The 18,382-nt window shown below is 32.7% G+C and overlaps 3 protein-coding genes across 4 annotated transcripts in view; 1 reads left to right on the top strand and 2 right to left on the bottom strand.

The window, feature by feature from the left end:
- The window catches only part of LOC132696049 (pyrethroid hydrolase Ces2e-like), a 13,521-nt gene extending 11,364 nt beyond the window's left edge, over positions 1–2,157 (bottom strand). The window contains exon 1 of the mRNA XM_060660591.1: positions 2,101–2,157. Coding sequence (XP_060516574.1) covers positions 2,101–2,109 — 9 coding nt within the window. The 5' untranslated portion in view covers positions 2,110–2,157. The remainder of the gene's footprint in view (positions 1–2,100) is intronic.
- LOC132696050 (peroxisomal N(1)-acetyl-spermine/spermidine oxidase-like) lies at positions 401–6,888 on the top strand. 2 transcript variants are annotated; one of them, XM_060660594.1, is made up of 8 exons: positions 401–673; positions 722–952; positions 3,051–3,355; positions 3,910–4,071; positions 5,082–5,342; positions 5,396–5,629; positions 6,056–6,280; positions 6,686–6,888. In XM_060660594.1, exons 1-8 carry the CDS (start codon positions 627–629, stop codon positions 6,787–6,789), a joined length of 1,569 nt encoding a protein of 522 aa, XP_060516577.1. In that variant the 5' UTR covers positions 401–626; the 3' UTR covers positions 6,790–6,888. The 2 variants fall into 2 exon arrangements, with proteins under 2 accessions (XP_060516577.1, XP_060516576.1); XM_060660593.1 differs by having other exon boundaries at positions 402–673; positions 3,910–4,101.
- LOC132696051 (aromatic-L-amino-acid decarboxylase-like) lies at positions 6,836–18,382 on the bottom strand. The gene is made up of 10 exons (XM_060660596.1): positions 18,220–18,382; positions 15,765–15,846; positions 14,591–14,711; positions 13,016–13,129; positions 12,023–12,269; positions 10,987–11,135; positions 8,720–8,859; positions 8,504–8,664; positions 7,641–7,910; positions 6,836–7,243 (listed from the first exon to the last, which is right to left on the bottom strand). Exons 2-10 carry the CDS (start codon positions 15,842–15,844, stop codon positions 7,095–7,097), a joined length of 1,431 nt encoding a protein of 476 aa, XP_060516579.1. The 5' UTR covers positions 15,845–15,846; positions 18,220–18,382; the 3' UTR covers positions 6,836–7,094.

The raw sequence follows: 18,382 nt of genomic DNA, 5'->3' as shown, positions 1-18,382 counted from the left end.
ACTTAGATGTTTCGAATTGTTTTTTAAATTTAAATTAGGTTAGAGCTTTTGATGTGCTTAAAATATTACGGCCAAAACTAATTAATAACTGATCATCGAGAAAAAGATACTACAACACAATGAATCAAGAAGTGCACGCATTTGGTCGTGCAGGCTTAAAACTAGTTCACTGCGTCTACAAGCTCGCGTGCTAGAAGAAAGTTTATTGTTTTTGTGGATGGATGCTAACTTAATATTGACTAGCACCTTTTATATTCTTTCAATATTTTATATACCTTTTGTAGAAACAAATTTTAGAATATGGTCATGTTACTTTTTTAGATTTTTATTTGGATATAGCGGTGTTTAATGTGTTTTATATGTACTATGTACATAATACACAGCGCCACTGCACACAATTTGCTGATCGAACACATACTGTAAATTGGAAGCATTTAGGCAAGAAAATATTCTCTTATAAGATGTTTTTCCCGTCATTTACAAATCTGAATGCAAACAACTAAAGAATGGTTTGTATTTCCGGCGTCTTAAAAAAATGGCCCGCTGACGTCAAGTTTTGACAAAAATAGTAATCAGATGCCATTGTCAGATATTTTCATAAAAACCAAATTCTCAGTACATAAAGAATGATAATTCAGGCGTTCAGGACGTTTCTCACAACTCACGGGGCAAGGTAAATATTTGACATGTATTTTCGAAATACTAACTCGCATTCGTTAAGGTTTGGCAAAATTGTAAAAAACCTGAGAAAACTACATCTTTCAACTAGACGTCAAGCGAACGCTCCATCGGGCAACTACCAAACATGCACCGTAACAGATACAATGGTAGATCCTTGTAAAATAGAACCATCTGTGGTAATCATAGGCGCCGGAATCGCAGGACTTTCTGTGGCTCAGAGACTTGCCCAGTGCGGTCTGAACAAATTTACTGTTTTGGAGGCTACCGAAAGGTAAGTTTCTTAATGCCTCTGTATTGAGACTATATGAGTTTTAGGGAACCGAAAAAGCATTAAAGAAATACTAAATATTTGTTTTTTAGATTCGAATGCACCAAAACTTATAAACAAATAAAATAAGCGATAAATTACGAGGATCCTATGAGATAAAGCATAATTTCATATTTTCTTAAATGTGCCCTTTTGTTTTGCGGTCGGTATTTTTCTCCAAAATCTTGATTATTTCAAAGGGAACACCCCATACATTTTGAGATTCTGTGTGAAGTTCTAAACATATTTTATGTAAATGTAAAATGATCTATACCTATGTCTAACCGCTTTTGAAATATTTGATTTGGCTTAAGAAATTTTGAACATACATATTTTTGTCATTTTTGAAAAATTGATAATCATATTTGACAAAATAATAAAAAAAGATGCTTAAGTTTACGTTTTTGTGACTGTTGTTGTCAAATTTTATATAGGCAGCAAATATCCACATTTTCATCGCCTAACCCCAAAAATTGAAATGAGTTTCTAAATTATATCTCAAAAATTTTTTAATAAACGGGTATATTTAATCGCAATTATTGACTTTTAGAGAAATAACGAAGTTAGTCTATCACATAAATTTGTGAAAATATAAATAATGAAATTGGAATAGAACTGTGAACTCCATGTCAATACAAAGATGGCAGTCCTGGGACTGTTTTATTTTTGTTGGTGTTGTTAATGGTAATATTAAAAAGTCGGCAGCAGGTTTTTTAATAGGTACAAGGACAAAGAAAATACTTATTTTCTTCGTTAAGACCCAGAAACCAAATTTAAAAAAAATAGTCTAAACACACTTATTTGTACTACCAGACTTGTACGTTACTTTGAAATGAATTAAAATCTTGGTTAGTTAGTTAGAAAACGTAACAACATTTTCGTTAACAACCTCAAAAAAGGTTAGTTTTCCTATAACTAATTATTAATATACTTACTTAATTATTTAAATTCACAACCTAGTTTGCAAAGCGATTAATATAACTCCCGCTATTTAAACAAATGATAATTTGCAAAAAGTCCATGGAATATTAAACAATCCTCCCATTAGGTTTGGATCTATATATTATGTATGTTTATCACATTTTGTATATGAAACTAAAATAGCAAGCTACCTTTTCCATCCAAACAGCGTTGTGAAGACAACAAATGAGGAGGGTCCAAAGATGTCGTGGTCGGTGAACAACAAATAATTACGAAAGCCTTTTATATATGCATTAGTATAATGTCTGCCTGGCATTATGTTGTGGATGATAATACTATCGCTATCCATTACAGAAAACAAAATATATTTGGAACCTTAATGTTTTTGTTTTCACAGTTCCATTGCTGGCTTGTACAGGGTATCAGGAAATAATGAAACGTAATAGATACTATGGTTACTGAGAAATGGTCAAATCTAAAAAAATTATAAAGCGAACTTTAATGAGCACGACAACTGATAAGAACAAGAAACTCGGTTTTCTATGAGACGAAAGGTTCTTGGCGCGTTTGTAGAGACCCAATGCGCACAAACTACATCCATAATACGTATAATCATCGGTCATATCAAAGTGCTTTTCTCGTATGTTTCGAGGGTAACGAACGGGATAAAACACTACTTATGATCGGGTATCAATAAACCAGATTCGTCCACCTACGGAGGTGGACGAATATTGAAATAACAAAACGTTAGTAATTACTAGAAAGATTCTCTGGGGCAGAACGCAGCTCGAACAACGACAATCGTAGAGTCAATTGTAAAAAAGCAGAAGTCATTTCATTGACCCGGTCCTATCCAAGATTAAAATGCGTCCATAAGCATCGCAGTAATTTCAATAGAACCGGCAAGGGTCTTTTATTACCACAGATCTATCTCGTATATAGAGATGGAAATCAGCTGAGGAAACTTGGAACCACCAGTAGTCGATCAACTGAATAACACAAGAAAACTACAAAAAAAAGTGCAATCATCTTTAAAGGACTTATTTGCCTTAATTTTATTCTTATTTATGGACAAATGTTTCGTTTTAAATTTCTTGAACCATTTTATGCCGGGTCCGTAACATGAGTGTTTTGTGTCTAGACCTGGAGGCAGAGTCCATTCGTGTTGGTTGAGCGATGTAGTTGCCGAAATGGGTTGTCAGTGGATATTCGGCGCTTGTGTGGGTAATCCCGTTTACACTTTGGCGGCCCAAGAAGGATTGCTGAAGCCTCCGCTGAGAAGGGCGGATTCTTCGACTGGGTTGTTCTGTACCAGTGATGGAAGGGCCGTGGATCAAGCGGTCGCACTGATGGCTTACCATTGTTTTGGCGCCATTAAATCAGAAGCTATGAAGTTATTCACTGTCGGTTGCGGAAAGGATCATGGCTCCTTGCTGAACTATATGAGTAAGTTACTCTTTATGAGGGCAAACTTGGCCTGGAGCTTTTATAAAGGATCCCACACTTTAAAAGCTTTAGATTATTGATGGTCGTCAATTTTAATCAAATTTTTGTTTATATACGAAACTATCAATGTTCGTGTAAAAGCGTGAAAATAGTCAAAAATAATGTTTATCTTCAATATAAATGTATCATTTAAAAATAAGCATTTATTAGTCTAGTTATTTAAAATGTCAGACAAGGGGTTTCATTTAAATAAAACAAAATGTGCCATGTATCTCTGTAATGGAGCAGATACTTTTTGCAATATTTTATAGGCATCATTTTCCGGAAATATCAGAATAATTACGGACTGTTTTGGTATAAAATATTTACATTTATTTTTATACCGCTTTATGTAGTAATTATAGTCTAATCTAAGAGTGACTACATACATAGGTTGTTGTAAGAGAAACCTTGAATCGCGGTCCTGAGAAATTTTGAATAGGTATATTACCCACTTAGTCGATTTAAAATTATTAAAGACTATTGTTATAACGATATCTGATCTTTATTTTCAGGTTTGCGGATACATCAGGAGTTGCTGAAATTTCCTGAAGACATGAGATATGACGCTGCGAGAATCATGTATGGTCAAACAAATCGGATAAAATATTTAATGGGCGATGATTTGTGCAAAGTCAGTGCCGATAACTTCGGAAGTTACATTCAAATACCTGGAGGTAGCGTTCAGATTCCGCTAGGGTTTGTAGGTAATAATAAGTAATAATTAAGTTTGAACCCTGTTCTTCAAAATTATTGGCTTTGGGTTTTGTATATCTTACATATTACAATCAAATTTTATTTTTATAAGTTTTTAAACGTGTGTTTTATTTAATTTAAGAAAAAAGTGGAATACTTCTTACTGGTTTTTAAGCAGATGGTTGAGCATTATCCACAGGTAGATGTGTTTTTTTTCTTTTAAAGTGAAGAAAAAATTAATTTTTGTTTCACCAAAGAAAACCATCGTAACTGGTTGATAATACCTCATTGTAATATGTCATATTAACAAACTGGTAACGATAACCATAAGTATGTAGAACAGTAGCTTCGTAGTAAATTACAGGTAATTACACCATTCACCCGTCTTTTTATTTTCTATATGGGTATAATTACCGTAACGACCCCAAGAAATCATAAAATAATATTAATATATCAATAACATATTAAATTGTTGTAATATGCAAATTCAACCTTAATATCCAACGCTACGGTTTCGGAGGCACACCCTGTATAAATATTGCTTCTAGTACCCTAGCTACAAGTGAAACGCAAACTGTGTTGCCATCTCTCGACGAGTGGCAGAATTAGATTTGAATCACTTTAGAAATCTGTACTTCGGAAGTTATGGTTAGTTTAAGACTTAATATTTTAAGATGACCACACGTGGAACGTTGTGCAGAACTTGGACTCTTCTACTTATGACAACTATATAACATTTTTTGTATCATAAGTTTATAGGCATATGTTATGTTGTTCAGTCTGGGACAGGATCTTGTTTGGAAGAATTTATCAATCATTGAATTAGAGCTGGCGATAAATGTGGTATAAAAAGCTCTGCTGTTAAATATTTCTAAATTTATATCCAGTATAAATTTTTCTTGCCTGAATAATAATTTTTGTCATCTTGATTTATATAAATGACTTTCACGGTGTGAGTAAAGGTTGAAAATAAAAGTAATTTTCTCCTTAGGCGTTTTATCCCCTCTCCTTAAGGAACTTCCCGATTGTAGTGTGAAATTTGGGAAACCCGTGAGTCTTATTAGATGGGGCGCAGTCCAAAGCAGGGGAAGCAAAGGTGTTCCGCGCAGCGTGGTGCAGTGTTGTGACGGCGAAGAATTTTACGCGGACTATGTCGTTATAACCGTGTCTCTGGGGGTCCTCAAGGAACACGCTGAGAAAATGTTTTGTCCTGCTTTACCTGCCAGTAAAATGAACGCCATTAAATCATTAGGTAATATGTTGGTTGTTTCGAAATTGCACTATTGAAATGGGACCTACTTGCAGGTTACGGTAACGTGGACAAAATTTTCCTGGACTACGACAAACCTTTCTGGGTGTGGTCTGAAGGAAGTATTAAATTCGCTTGGTCTCCGGACGAGCTTGCTCATCGAACTGATTGGACCAAAGGATTGGTGTCTGTTGAGGAAGTAGAAGGAAGTAAACACGTACTTTGTGCTTTTATTGCCGGTCCAGAGTCTATTGTTATGGAACAGGCTTCAGATGAAGAAGTCGCGGAAGGTATAATATAATATAATATATAATAGTCTAAATAATATAATATAATAAAGTATAATAAATCAATAAAAATATTATCTTTAATTCAGAGTGGAAAATCTGTTATTTGCCTTTTTTATTCGGGACTATTATAAAACTCAACATATATAGGCATTTTTTGGATATGCATAATTCAAGGTTATTGCAAAATATAACGTTTTGTGGACACGCCAAAAAAAAAACGAAACAAAAAATTGTGTTTCCTCTAAATTTTTCTCTACAGATCCCTCCCTCAATTCCAAATGAGAAACACGAAAATGAATATATTTGTTGATTTTAAATGCTTGAAGTAACAAAACTTCTATTTATTGTTGTAACTTCATATCGAATTTTAAATGTATTTAGTATTTAATTATTGTTAAGTCGTATTTAATATCTTATTTATTTTAGGTGTGACAAAGGTGCTTCGACAGTTCACAGGAGATGCGTCGCTGCCGTATCCATCAACAATCCTCAGGAGCAAATGGGCTTCAGACCCATATTTCTGTGGTTCCTACAGTTACATGAACGTCGATTCCAATGTAGGTCACATATGCGATTTAAGTTGTCCAATACCGGGATCGTGTGATCCTGTCCCGCCCATCTTGATGTTTGCTGGTGAAGCCACCTGTGCTGGTAAGTTATATCTTGACGTATAGTATCTCCAAAATAACACTGAACCATAATATATTGAAAATTCTTATTGAAAAAAATTATTGTCTATTAGTCAAAACAGGGTTTAAGAAGTTCATATATTTATTTTTTATATTTGCGTAGATGTATTCTCGGTTCTAGTGCATGTCATATAATATAGGTTTTAGGTTATTGTTCGATTGGCGTACGTTCCCGTTTTTTTTTATCTATTTCCTATATTCTATAATAAGTCACGGAGTCTTAAGTCAGCTCCAAGTCACAATATTTCATACACTGTCAGAAAGTTTCCTATTTATCTTTGCAGCCCATTTAGCAATGAAATAATAAAACTACTTAGATTTGAATCTTAGATCTCTGTTAAATCTGATCCTTGAATTTTTGTTTAAGGACACCATTCGTCAGTGCATGGAGCTAGATTGAGTGGGATACGCGAAGCGGAGAGAATAGTACAACTGACTAAGAAATTCGGTGGCCCACCGCCGAAATCCTAAGGCGGATAGAAACGAGTCGCAGTAATTGCAGATAAATATATTTGCTTAAGAGTCAACGTTGCACAACAGTAATTTATATATATAATATTTTGGTCCTTTTACAGTTTGTTCTTTATTTATTCCTTAACCTAATAGCAATATATTAATATTGTCTTCTAAAAATATTCTCAACAACTTAACACGTTCATGATTGGTCCAAAGAAAATACCACGAGTGATCAACGTGGATTGTCATACCATGGGAAGCGTTTCATAATTTAACCAAATAAATAAGTAATACATAGGTTCATTAATACTGATGACGAATTATTTTTGTTCGGTTAAGACCTCAGTGGCAGCCTCCTTGACTTCTTTCCATGAAATATCAATATCCGCTTCTTCAGTCATTCTCGAACATATTGCCAATCTCAAAAAATACGTATCTCTGATTTTCGACGGTACTAAATGGATGACGCCTGCAAATCAAACATTGCAACATAAAAAACACTAAAGTGACATTATATTGAACAACGATATATATATAGACTGCGTAGTGTAAACTAAAAGGTTACAATTGTTTGTTAAAATAGATCGATTTTTCTTTGCTGTCAAGACTGAGGATTCCCCGAATTGTATCGTATTCGTGTATTCCTTGACGAGAGTTATAAGTAAATTGGACATCACAAACGCATAATAATTTAGTATAAAATACATATTCACTAAATAATGATAGATAACACTCTACAATTGCAAGATGTAATTTTAAACATTTTGATTGAATTTGACTAGTCAGTTAAGATTGATCGAGCAATTGACCAGTCCCAATACTAGTTATAACGAAAAAATTGTAAGCTCATTTCATTCAACACGTACCTCTGCCGTTGATTCTCTTCAGTAAAGCTTCGTTGATATCATTAGAGCCCTTTAGCCTGAAGCAGACGAGCCCCATGATTACTTCTTGGGTGATTTCGAAACGGTCGTCCGTCCGCACAAGTGATTCGAAATAGTGAGCTAGAGCGATTTGTTTCCGTATGTGCGCTTGGAGATTCTCAACACCGTACAGACGAAGCACGAACCACAGTTTGAGGGATCTGAAACGTCTCCCCAAAGGAATCTGCCAATGGCGGTAGTCAGGAGCGGCACCTAAAATATTTTCTGAAATTGTTCTGTCCGCGTGCGTTTGACATATCACAGACTGTTTTGAAAATTGTCAAAAAACGCGCGCCAAACAAGACATGAAAAAGACTTACTTCACATTATGCAGGAAACTGACTATAAGCAGCATAATAATTCGACAATTTAATAATTTATATATAGTAAGAAAGTAATAAAAAAGGATATCTTTCTTTTACTTTTCTCCATTTCTAATTATTACATTAGTTTCAATAAAATTAATGTACCTGAAAATGAAATATTCTGACCCTCTCGATCAACTGAAGCTGAATGAATATGATTATTGATAAGACATTTTGAACTATTATTTATTATTAATAAAACTTATTATTGAAACCGTTGTCATATTCGGTCACATACTATAAACATATATACCTAACTACATCCTAAAAAATTTTATAAACATGGTTACTACTATCGCATTGAAAAAAATCTCTAGACAATTAATTATTCTATAACAACACAAAAAAATTGCTGCAAATGGAAGTTAAATGGTGAAAGTTTTTCCGACAGTATAAATCATTTACTTTTTTTATTGCCAGTTTTGTCTAAATCCTGTTTACCTTGTTGTTCGTGCTTAAGATACAAAGGGTCCACATTAAAAGCGTTAACAAGCCAGAACGGATCTTTCAGCCACATGCATGAACAATCGAAATTCACGACCATCCACTTGTGCGGGTTGAAATTGAACGAATCCGCCCTTTCAATGCCTTTCATGAGATACCTAAAAAAACAAATTTCGCGTGTTAGTCATTACTACAAAATTGTGGAAAGCGTACCTATATTCCGGACAAATAAACGCAGAACCTGCGTAGGCCGCGTCGATATGCAACCAGACGTTATTGTCGTTGCACACAGGTCCGATTTCATCTATCCTGTCGAATACGCAGGAAGACGTGGTTCCCAAAGTAGCGACTACCTAAAATTTGAAGAAAAAATAACCAAAAACGCTATATAAAGACTTTAAACCGTACAATAGACTCAAAAAACATTCAATTTTTGGCTTGATGTGGAAATAATGGCTGAGAGATTATGTACTGTCAATGTCCACCATGTGCCAAATAAAAGGATTCACACCCTCTCAAAACCCATAGGAACTACAAAAAACAGTTTCGTACAAAAGTTTCTTGGACTGTCATGAAGATTTAAAATATTTTAATTTTATTTATTCTAATTTCGCTCAGTTTAGGCAGAAATTGAGGCTATATGTTTTTTTTCATATTTTGATTGCCCATATAAAATTATGTTGTGACGCTACTGCTCCAGGTGTTGCAACGAAAATCTAACCACAGACTAAAGAGATGATGTACTACTCAATCAGTTTACCAGATGCGCCTCAGCTTATACAGGGTGTCCCAAATTGGTGGTGCCGTTTTGGCCAATTCAATTAACAAAATATCATATATTTTTCTTCCGATTTCAATTCTATAACAAAAAATAAGGTAAGTTTGTAATTTATTTTTATTTAAGTTTGACTTAGTTTTTGAGATATTCGAGGTTTAACATCCCACCCATATAAATTCTTGTTGAATTTACAGCTGCCCACATTAAGTCACTTGTTCGCAAAATTAGGTATACTACTTCTTTTAAAGATATAATATGACAGATATGCGAATAAACCTATTGCTAATAATACCGATTGCTCATTAATACGTAGGAATTTTGAAAAAAATCGGCTATATACTACACACTTTAACAGATTTAATAAAACTCTAGAATTAGTGTTTAAAGAAACATTTAATAGTTATTTATCTAACTAAATAATTAAAGTTTATAGGCTAACTAAATAAGCTAACAAAATTTGAATAAATAAATCTATAACACAAAAAAAAAGACAGAAACAAATAACTAAAAAAAAACTTATGGTGATACTGATTTTTAATATATTACCATTCTTCCTCTGCAATACTCATTGAATCTCTAATCTAATTTTTTAACCTCGAATTTTTTTAAACCTCGAATATCTCAAAAAGAAAGCAAAATTTAATTATAAGATAAATTACAAGCTTACTTTATTTTTTGTCCTAGAATTGATATCTGAATAAAAATATGGTGTGTTCCATTTGAAAATCTTGCGCATCTGTCAAACTGATTGAGTAGTGCATAATCTCCTTAGTCTGTGGTTAAATTTTATTTGCAGTACCTGGATCAGTAGCGTCACAATACAATTTTATATGCCGCAATCAAAATATGAAAAAAAAACAAACATAATCTCAATTTCTGCCCAAAATATGCAAAATTTGAATAGGAGTTGCCTAAGAAAGTGACCTTTATTTTAACCAAGGATTCCAAAAATGTCGAAATATATAGGGTATTCCATTTAAAATAACAAAGTTAATTATTACATTATAAATCATCAGCAAAGTCCAAGGAACTTTTGTACAAAACTGTGTTTCGGACCTCCAATGCGTCTCCAGATAGTTGCGGTTGGTGTATCAGGTTTTACAGTAAACATTGTTTTGTTCTATGGCAGATAAATTTTCGTTAAATATATTAATAAATTTTGTTAATGACAAATTTCAAAATTATAAACGTATCTGCTTAATAATTTAAAATTAAATTTTACAAATTAAGAAAAATTGTTACTGTTGTTGGACTTGTTGGACAGTAACATAAATTCGGTGGTAGTTCGGGTCTAGTTAATATTGCCTGAACATGCTAATATGTTTGGTAAGCAATTTCTAGTACAGGTCCCAAACGTATTTGACACAAAACGATAAAAAACTAACTAAAGCCAATAAAAGCCGGACACAGCCCATCAGGTCTTATTTTGATATTACACCAAGAGATGTAAAGTTTGTAAAGTTTCGAACACGTGCAATTTTACCCTTCATTCGCTACAAAATTAAAGCACATAAAGAAATGTAAAGTTTAGCAGATTTTTAAGAGTTTCGATGTACACATTTAGTAACAGTCCAAAATAATGGATATTTATTTCACAATACTGTAGAGAACATTTTTATCTCTGGAAGTCTTTCAAATTTTATACTGACTTTTGAGTTTGAAATTGTATACGATTAAATTTGTTATCTAAGGAAGTTCTCACATAAAATGGGAAAAGACCAGCCTCCAGATCTTTTTTAATCGCTTCCTCGACTGTCTCCCCTCGGAGTTTGTTGTTTTCGTCTGGCTGAAGAGGACGTAACTGCACCCCACCTAAAAGTCCGGCACGTTCTACCGAGGAATGACTTTGACCTGAAAAGGTTGTGAAAGAACGGATTAGTTAATTTGCTGTTTTATAACCCAAGTGCGAAACTTAAGTGTACGTATTATAGACCGTGATAAACGAAAATGTTGCGCCAATTCAGTAGGATTTTACTTATGAATTAATTATTCAGTCGGCATGTGAAACTGGAAATTGCCGAAATATTATCCGCATTGTGGCGTTACACTGAAGAGTAGAAAACAACTTGTTGGTCTTACGCAATCAAAGCCTTACTTAAAAACAGATATATTTAGAAACATCTAACTGGTAGTGATACTAAACTCGGCATCAGTTTTATGCAAAATCCACATCGAACTGGTCTGCCGTGTAAAGCTTCTGAGAAATTAGTTAATTGAGGCAATATGCAGCAAAAGTCTAAAGCAGTTGATATGAAAAACAAAATAAAGAAAAAGAAGTAGTTAATAATAATAATAATGACGATTTTTGGAAAGTTTTTTGAAACTTTGAAATATTTGAAAATAAATGAAAATTTTCCCCAAGATTTCAAGTGTTTCATGAATAGAAATTTTACTAAAATTTAGTAAGTCAATTAATTCTCTATACAAAAGATACAAATTTTAATTTCATTAAAAATTTAAAAAGTTAAAAGTTAAATGTTAAATTCAAAAGAACTTAATAACTTTTACTTAAGAAAACAAACGCAAACCAAGTTATGAATTCTCTAAGGAATAAGAAAATGTAATTAAACCATAATTCTGTTAAATTTTGTAAGACTCCAGACACAACGCGAACCACCCTGTATCCTTCTTCTTTGTTCCGATATCCAGTTTTCATAAAAATATTTTGAAATTCACTTATTCAAATATATTTTTTTATTTTCAATGTAGATTATTTATAATGTTTGTAAAATACTCACTAGAAGTATAGCCGATCAATTTCGCAACGATGTCTGATTCTTTCATTTCTGGATGCTCCCTTTTAATGGCCCCAATGGCACGGGCTTTGGCCCCTAACAACGCTACAAAAGTGGCCTCACTAGCAGTTCCCTGAATCACTCCACCGCCTTTTCCCGAAGTTGACAGAAATTCTTTCGGTAACCCTAACATTTTGCCGAGCCAATCGAGCATGACTACTTCGAGCTCCGTACATGCTGGACTCGCAATCTAACAACAAAATCCGAAATCTTAATTTTCTACGAAGTTAACATCGTTTGTGCGGGGTTAAAATCGAGTTTCGGAAGTCTTTTGTCGTTGAGAAGTGAGAGCTTGAAAGCGTATAATTCTCTTTCTCTTCTTTGATGACAAACGGGCGCTTTATCGTTCCAATCCTCAGATGATATTCACAGTAAATTGGAGTACCCAATAAATCATCTATTTTGATTTGAATGGTGGATGATGGTTTTGATTAATTTTGAATAGTTCATCGTAATGACTGGTTTATTATATAGTGCAAATATTTTGTAGATATTTAGCCCTGATATATGTGACATAATTAACGCTGATCAATCTTCCTGGGTCAATAAAACAGGACAGTAATTCTAGAGGATATTTCCTTTATTTGACGTACATTTATTTGAAATTCCTGTATCCATATAGTACGACTAACGGCTTTGCACGACTCTATTCCCCTATTTTATTTTTTTAATCTGAAGTTCTAAATTTTACTAACAGGCGTCGAGATAACAGAAGGTTCGATTCAGATTTAATGAAAAAAATGTAGTTCACAAGTAAACTTTGAATTCTTACAGCGTAAATCTATTTAATATTTTTAATTATGTACATTAGATTTATTAAATCAATCTTAACTTATGTTGTTTCCAAATACAGCCTCGCGTTATTATCTTAATTTACAAAATATAAGATTTTCAAGGATCTTGAGGTTATCGTAATTCTATCGTCAATCTACTTACCCAGGAGAAACCGATACACGCAATAGCCCCACTTAAAATGTCGGCAACGATAGCGGGATAAGAATTGCCCGTAGGAAAATAGGCGTGAAATCTGGGCGAGTGCCAGTGAGTCACCTGGAATGTGATGTAATATTTTAATTAATATCATTAAAAAACCTTAAGATAAAAAAATGTAAGAATTTCACTTGTCACTTCAAACAATTGTTTAATGAACTAAATTATCTTATAATATATCCATGTTTGATAATAGCTGTAGTTTGTGGGATAGGTTTCTGTCTTTTGATTTAATAAAAGCATTTTAATTTCTCAGGAGAGCGTGCTAAATTTATTTTCAACAATAACTTGAGCTACTTGGTTGTTTGCAAAACAAAAGATTCGAAATATTATGACACCTGATTGAATTTTGCATGGTCACTATTCGCAATTGCAAAGCTTATTGCTCAAATGGTAAATAATAATGTGTTAATTTATGCAAATTCTGACATTAAGTCGATTTTTACACAAATTATGGCTATCGTAAAAAAGTAATATTTAAAATATATTTTCTTATTAATAAGTAAATGAGAATTTAAAGATAAAATGCGCAAAATGGTTAAAAGGATGAATTTTTTTATCCCAAAAATATTAAATATCAATTGCAATCCCGTAATAATAATTATTATTAATATAACTAAATTATCCTCAGAATAAACTCTAACTGTTCATAAAACGGGTAGCACAATGCTTTTTCTTGTTTATGGTACTAATGCAAATGCATTGACAGCAGAGAAGCTACTTTGTACACACTTTTGCAAATTTTTCAAAGTTTATTTTAATATATTTTTTTAATGTTATATTTCTCCTCAGTGAAGTATGTATGAAAGAATTGCACCTTTTGTACCTTTTAAATTTGAACACGGAAAAATAAAATAACGTAGATTTCAAAATTTATTCGAACCGCGCGGTGCAACTAACCAAACCAATTTAAATATCACTAAATTTTTTACTTATTTAAAATTAATAAAAAACTGTTTTAAAGTTTAGTAAGTATGAAAAGCAGTACGAGTGAGAATTGGTCCCAACACCTGACCGGAATTTCTTAGCGAATTGAGCTAACTCTTACAGTAAATATATATTTTATTGGTACCCCATAAGAAAAACCATTAGTTTAAGTGCAGTGCTAGATGCAAAAAGAATTCATCAAAAAACTACTTTACAAGGCATAGGAAATCGTATCCCTACTCAACGTGGACTCTCAGATCAACCATATTCCTAAGTTTTTTAATGGTACATCCTGTTGGTTAGTTTTGGTTTGGTGAAATCACGAATTTAATAAATAAAAATCTTTCTGTTGCTTTCAGAATAAATACATGAACATATTTTTAATAAAATATTGAAAAAATAAAGATTGATTTTTCTTTTAGTTAACAAACCAGAAACGTGGAAGAAACAGTCAGTTGCAGGATGTAAAACTAACTTCTTAGATTAATTGTTGTCTACTGAGTATAACACCACTAAGTATAATTTAATAACATTTCCGTGGTGGTCAATATTCCTCCACGATTAAATGAAATATGACTTTAAACAAATTCTTACACCGGGCATAATGACTCTTTCCACGTCTTTCAGCACATCTTCCCATTTTTCGGGCTTTTCTGGTGCGGTTTCAGGAATTAAAGGTCTCAGGTATCCCGGTTCGACGGTTGGAAGCACTCGCCTGTAAGTTAAAATTATAAAGCACGAAATTAAAAAAAAAAACTCGCTAAACGCGAATATATAGGCAGAAAAACTTTACTTGAATAATTTATGGAATATTTTTTAAAGGCTAGCAGCCGACTCGACATACCTTGATATATGGTAAAATGAAGAACATATGTAATTAGAAACAACAGTAAGTCAATAAATAAACAAATGTCACTAAGAAAATGTATAATGTTATGACTAGTGTTTTTCAGATATGCATCAGATTACATTGTAAGATAAGTTGTTCGATGCATAGTTTAATTCAGCAAATAAATCTGGGTTTGAAATATATCCTTGTATCCAAATGCAGACCTGGTCGTTTTTTGTGGTTTTTACTACGCCCCTACCTGTCACTTTTTCTAAAATTTGGGTCAAGGTGGATTAAGTAACAACCATTGTACATTCGCGAGTACGTTGAGGTGTTTTAATGTTATTAACTAATATTTAACATCCAGGATAAATACAATGAATATCAAAGGATGAACAACATATTTCTATTTTCTGGGCCCTATTGTTTAAACATATAAGTGAAAAAAGTCATAAAATTCCAGGAATATTTGTACTTCATCTTGTCAACAATTCTCCCTCCTTTAATTAATTTATTTTTATTATTTACTTTAAGTGCTGCATGCATTAATAACAATAACGCCTAAGAACGCGCACACAAACTTTACCACATCTCAGAAAGGGAAAAGTGGTAAATGACAACACAAATATTTAATTTTTTTTCAATATAAATAATAAAACCGTTAATTTTCACCAGTTCTTGTTTAAAAACAACTTCAATTTGTTCTTATACATGTACATGCGAATGTGATTTATGGTTAATATGAACAACTGCATAGTTCCATAAGTAAACCAAAGAGCTGCTTTCAACTTTGATCAATTTATGACTGTTGCATTTGCAGTATTGGGTCAGACCGTTGACTTGACCTAAGACCGGGTTGATTGTTTTAAAAATAATTTAATAATAAATATTTCCAATTTAAATAACGCGCTTAACAGATTGCTATATGCTAACACTTACCGGTCTCTTATATTCTCTAGATAATTCGCAGCGTAGTCTATCATCGCTTTTCCAAAATCTTTAAATTGATTAGCCTCCATCGCTGAAAATGATATACAAACATAGACACATTAACTAAGTATATCGGGTTTAAAACGTCAATTTGAAATTTGAATATTACGACACTGGTGTATTCTTCTTTTGGTTTGAAAGGAAACGACGGGAAGATGCTGTATTTTATTGTATTTAGAAAGAGTGACGAATTAAAAACGAATTTTTATTTTACTTGTCTCGAAATAAATCAAGATTAAAGTGCTTTTGAGCCAATAAAAACGCCTATACAGGATGCTAATTAAAATTTAAACGTGAGTCTATTTCACTCCATACAATTTTCATATGGAACCTGCTAAAAGTTGTTCCCACTTTTCTTATGTTACCCGGTATACTACAGCCCCATATATTATACCAATGCTCGCTTTAAGTGTAAAAAGTACACCATGAAAAAAGGGATCTTGTTTTTGAATTTTAAAAATAAATTAAATGTAATCTGAAATGTAAAAAAAATAGTTGATTCCCGCTCAGTCAAGCACTCATTGAAATTCGGATGAAACCAAGCAGATTTTTTCAATGATTCTCCGTTTGACCACAACTGAATCTAAGTTTCTTATTTTAAATAGTAATTTTAAATGGTTGCAGCCTCAAAGCAAACTGTCTTGAAAAATAGCGGGCTTTTTTGTGTCAATGTCAATTAGAGAGATCAGCACTCTGCCTCTTAAAATTGTCAAAATATGGTTTAGAAATGATCTATATTTAGTCAGTTTTATTTAAAGCACTTCAATTACGAGAGCACTGCACGTGAGCAAAGTCTAACCTAAAAGAACACAAAGCTGAAAAGGAGCTCTAATACTAATAATAATAATAATTATAGCATCAGAGAGCTTAGCGACATGCAATAAATACTGTGGGAAGAATAATAAATATTTCAAACATTTAAAAGTTTTGCAGAGATGCTAAATTGAACAGCAGTATCCGTAAAAACAAATGACTGCTTGTCATTTTAAGACGTAAAAGTTAGGAAGATATAGCATAGAAAATTTGAAAGTATAAAAAAAATCAATACTAATAAAAAGGAATAAACATTTGCGTACTTAACAAAAAAAAGATATACCACAGCATTGGTCACTAAGAGCTATAGAGTTTTTTCAAATCTTTAGCTGATATCATCGCAGATGTAGACAATTATTGTTCGTTAAATAATTTAATATGCGCGGGCACTGCGAAATCAAATAAAAATAAAAAATATTCATTTATGACTTCCCGATAGATTTTTTCTAGAGAATTTCAACCACACGTATAATGCGTTTCCATGTTAGGTAAGTAATGAATTTTCCATAAACACAGGTTGATTCCATGCAAATTCGCCAAATCAAACAAACGAGCAAAGCAAGAGTTAATAAAGTAGGTCACAAACCGTCCATCTTCGAAATGGGTTACTATCGTCTGTTTAGAACCTAGCAGTACCTTTAACCAACCTAGAATTGAAATATTATTATACGACCATGCAAATTAGTTTAATGTTTGTGGTCTTATTCCTTAATACGGGTGTTTAAACTAATTAAAGGAAACAACTATTGTCAAAGACTATTTCTACACGCATCACTAACATTTAAAAAAAAATTATTTAGTCATTCATTCCATTTGTTTTTTTATGATCCAAGATTGTTCCAAATGGGCGGTTGATTTTACCAAAACTATATTATGGTTGCACACTTTTTTATAACCATTGTTAATATATCCGGTTAAATTGGTTAAAAGAAAATCTATGCTTTGGTTAGTTTTTAGTGCGTTAATTGATGCAGATGTCATGTCAACTGTTCAAGTACCTATTCGTGTCACTCTGGTATTTTACCACGGACAGAAACAGAATCCACTGAGCGTTATTAATTAAAAAATTAAACAGAGTATGTATAGATTCCATTTCCAATTTTCCAATTCCATTTATTACAAAGCTTTCAAACATATGTATTACGAATATATCAGCGTGGTGAAAGATTAGCATTAACCGTGGACGATTTTAATTAAAAATAAATAAAAATGACATTTAATTTTGAATTTGATCTATATTTAGTCAAAGTGATTCTTAAAAAGTCATATATTTATTTAAGAAGCACTTTGATAGATAACTTGATCTTCATGACAAGAATTATTTAAATTTGTATGACGTTCTCTTTCAGGTAAACGGCTCAATCATCCTTATTATTATTATTATTATTATTATTATATTCGTCATTAAAAAAAGAAACGATCACGAATGACCAGCAGAGCGTTTGCGTATATTTCTTTAAACACCCTGTATAGAATCCACTCTTGAAATCGATGTTGAATTTTTGAAATAGTTGCTACTTTTTATTACAATTTTAGTAGTGCAATAGTAAGCACTTTTTTAAATACTGAATAAATATTCACAACTACTTACCTGCACCACGTCGGTTGCGATACGTATTCAACAAGTCCACCCGGCACTTGTGCGACTGAGACTGAGAATATTACGTACTGTATCGGTAGCTCCTGAAGCACTGCGATAAGAAGTAGCGTTCAGCAGGAGTAACACGGAACGAACGACAAAGTCGATTCCGAGA

This window comes from Cylas formicarius, unplaced genomic scaffold (assembly GCF_029955315.1).
Source record: "Cylas formicarius isolate icCylForm1 unplaced genomic scaffold, icCylForm1.1 PGA_scaffold_1__22_contigs__length_36826433, whole genome shotgun sequence".
In the NCBI taxonomy this organism is placed as follows: domain Eukaryota; kingdom Metazoa; phylum Arthropoda; class Insecta; order Coleoptera; family Brentidae; genus Cylas; species Cylas formicarius.
This window is presented reverse-complemented; position numbering and strand designations above follow the sequence as displayed.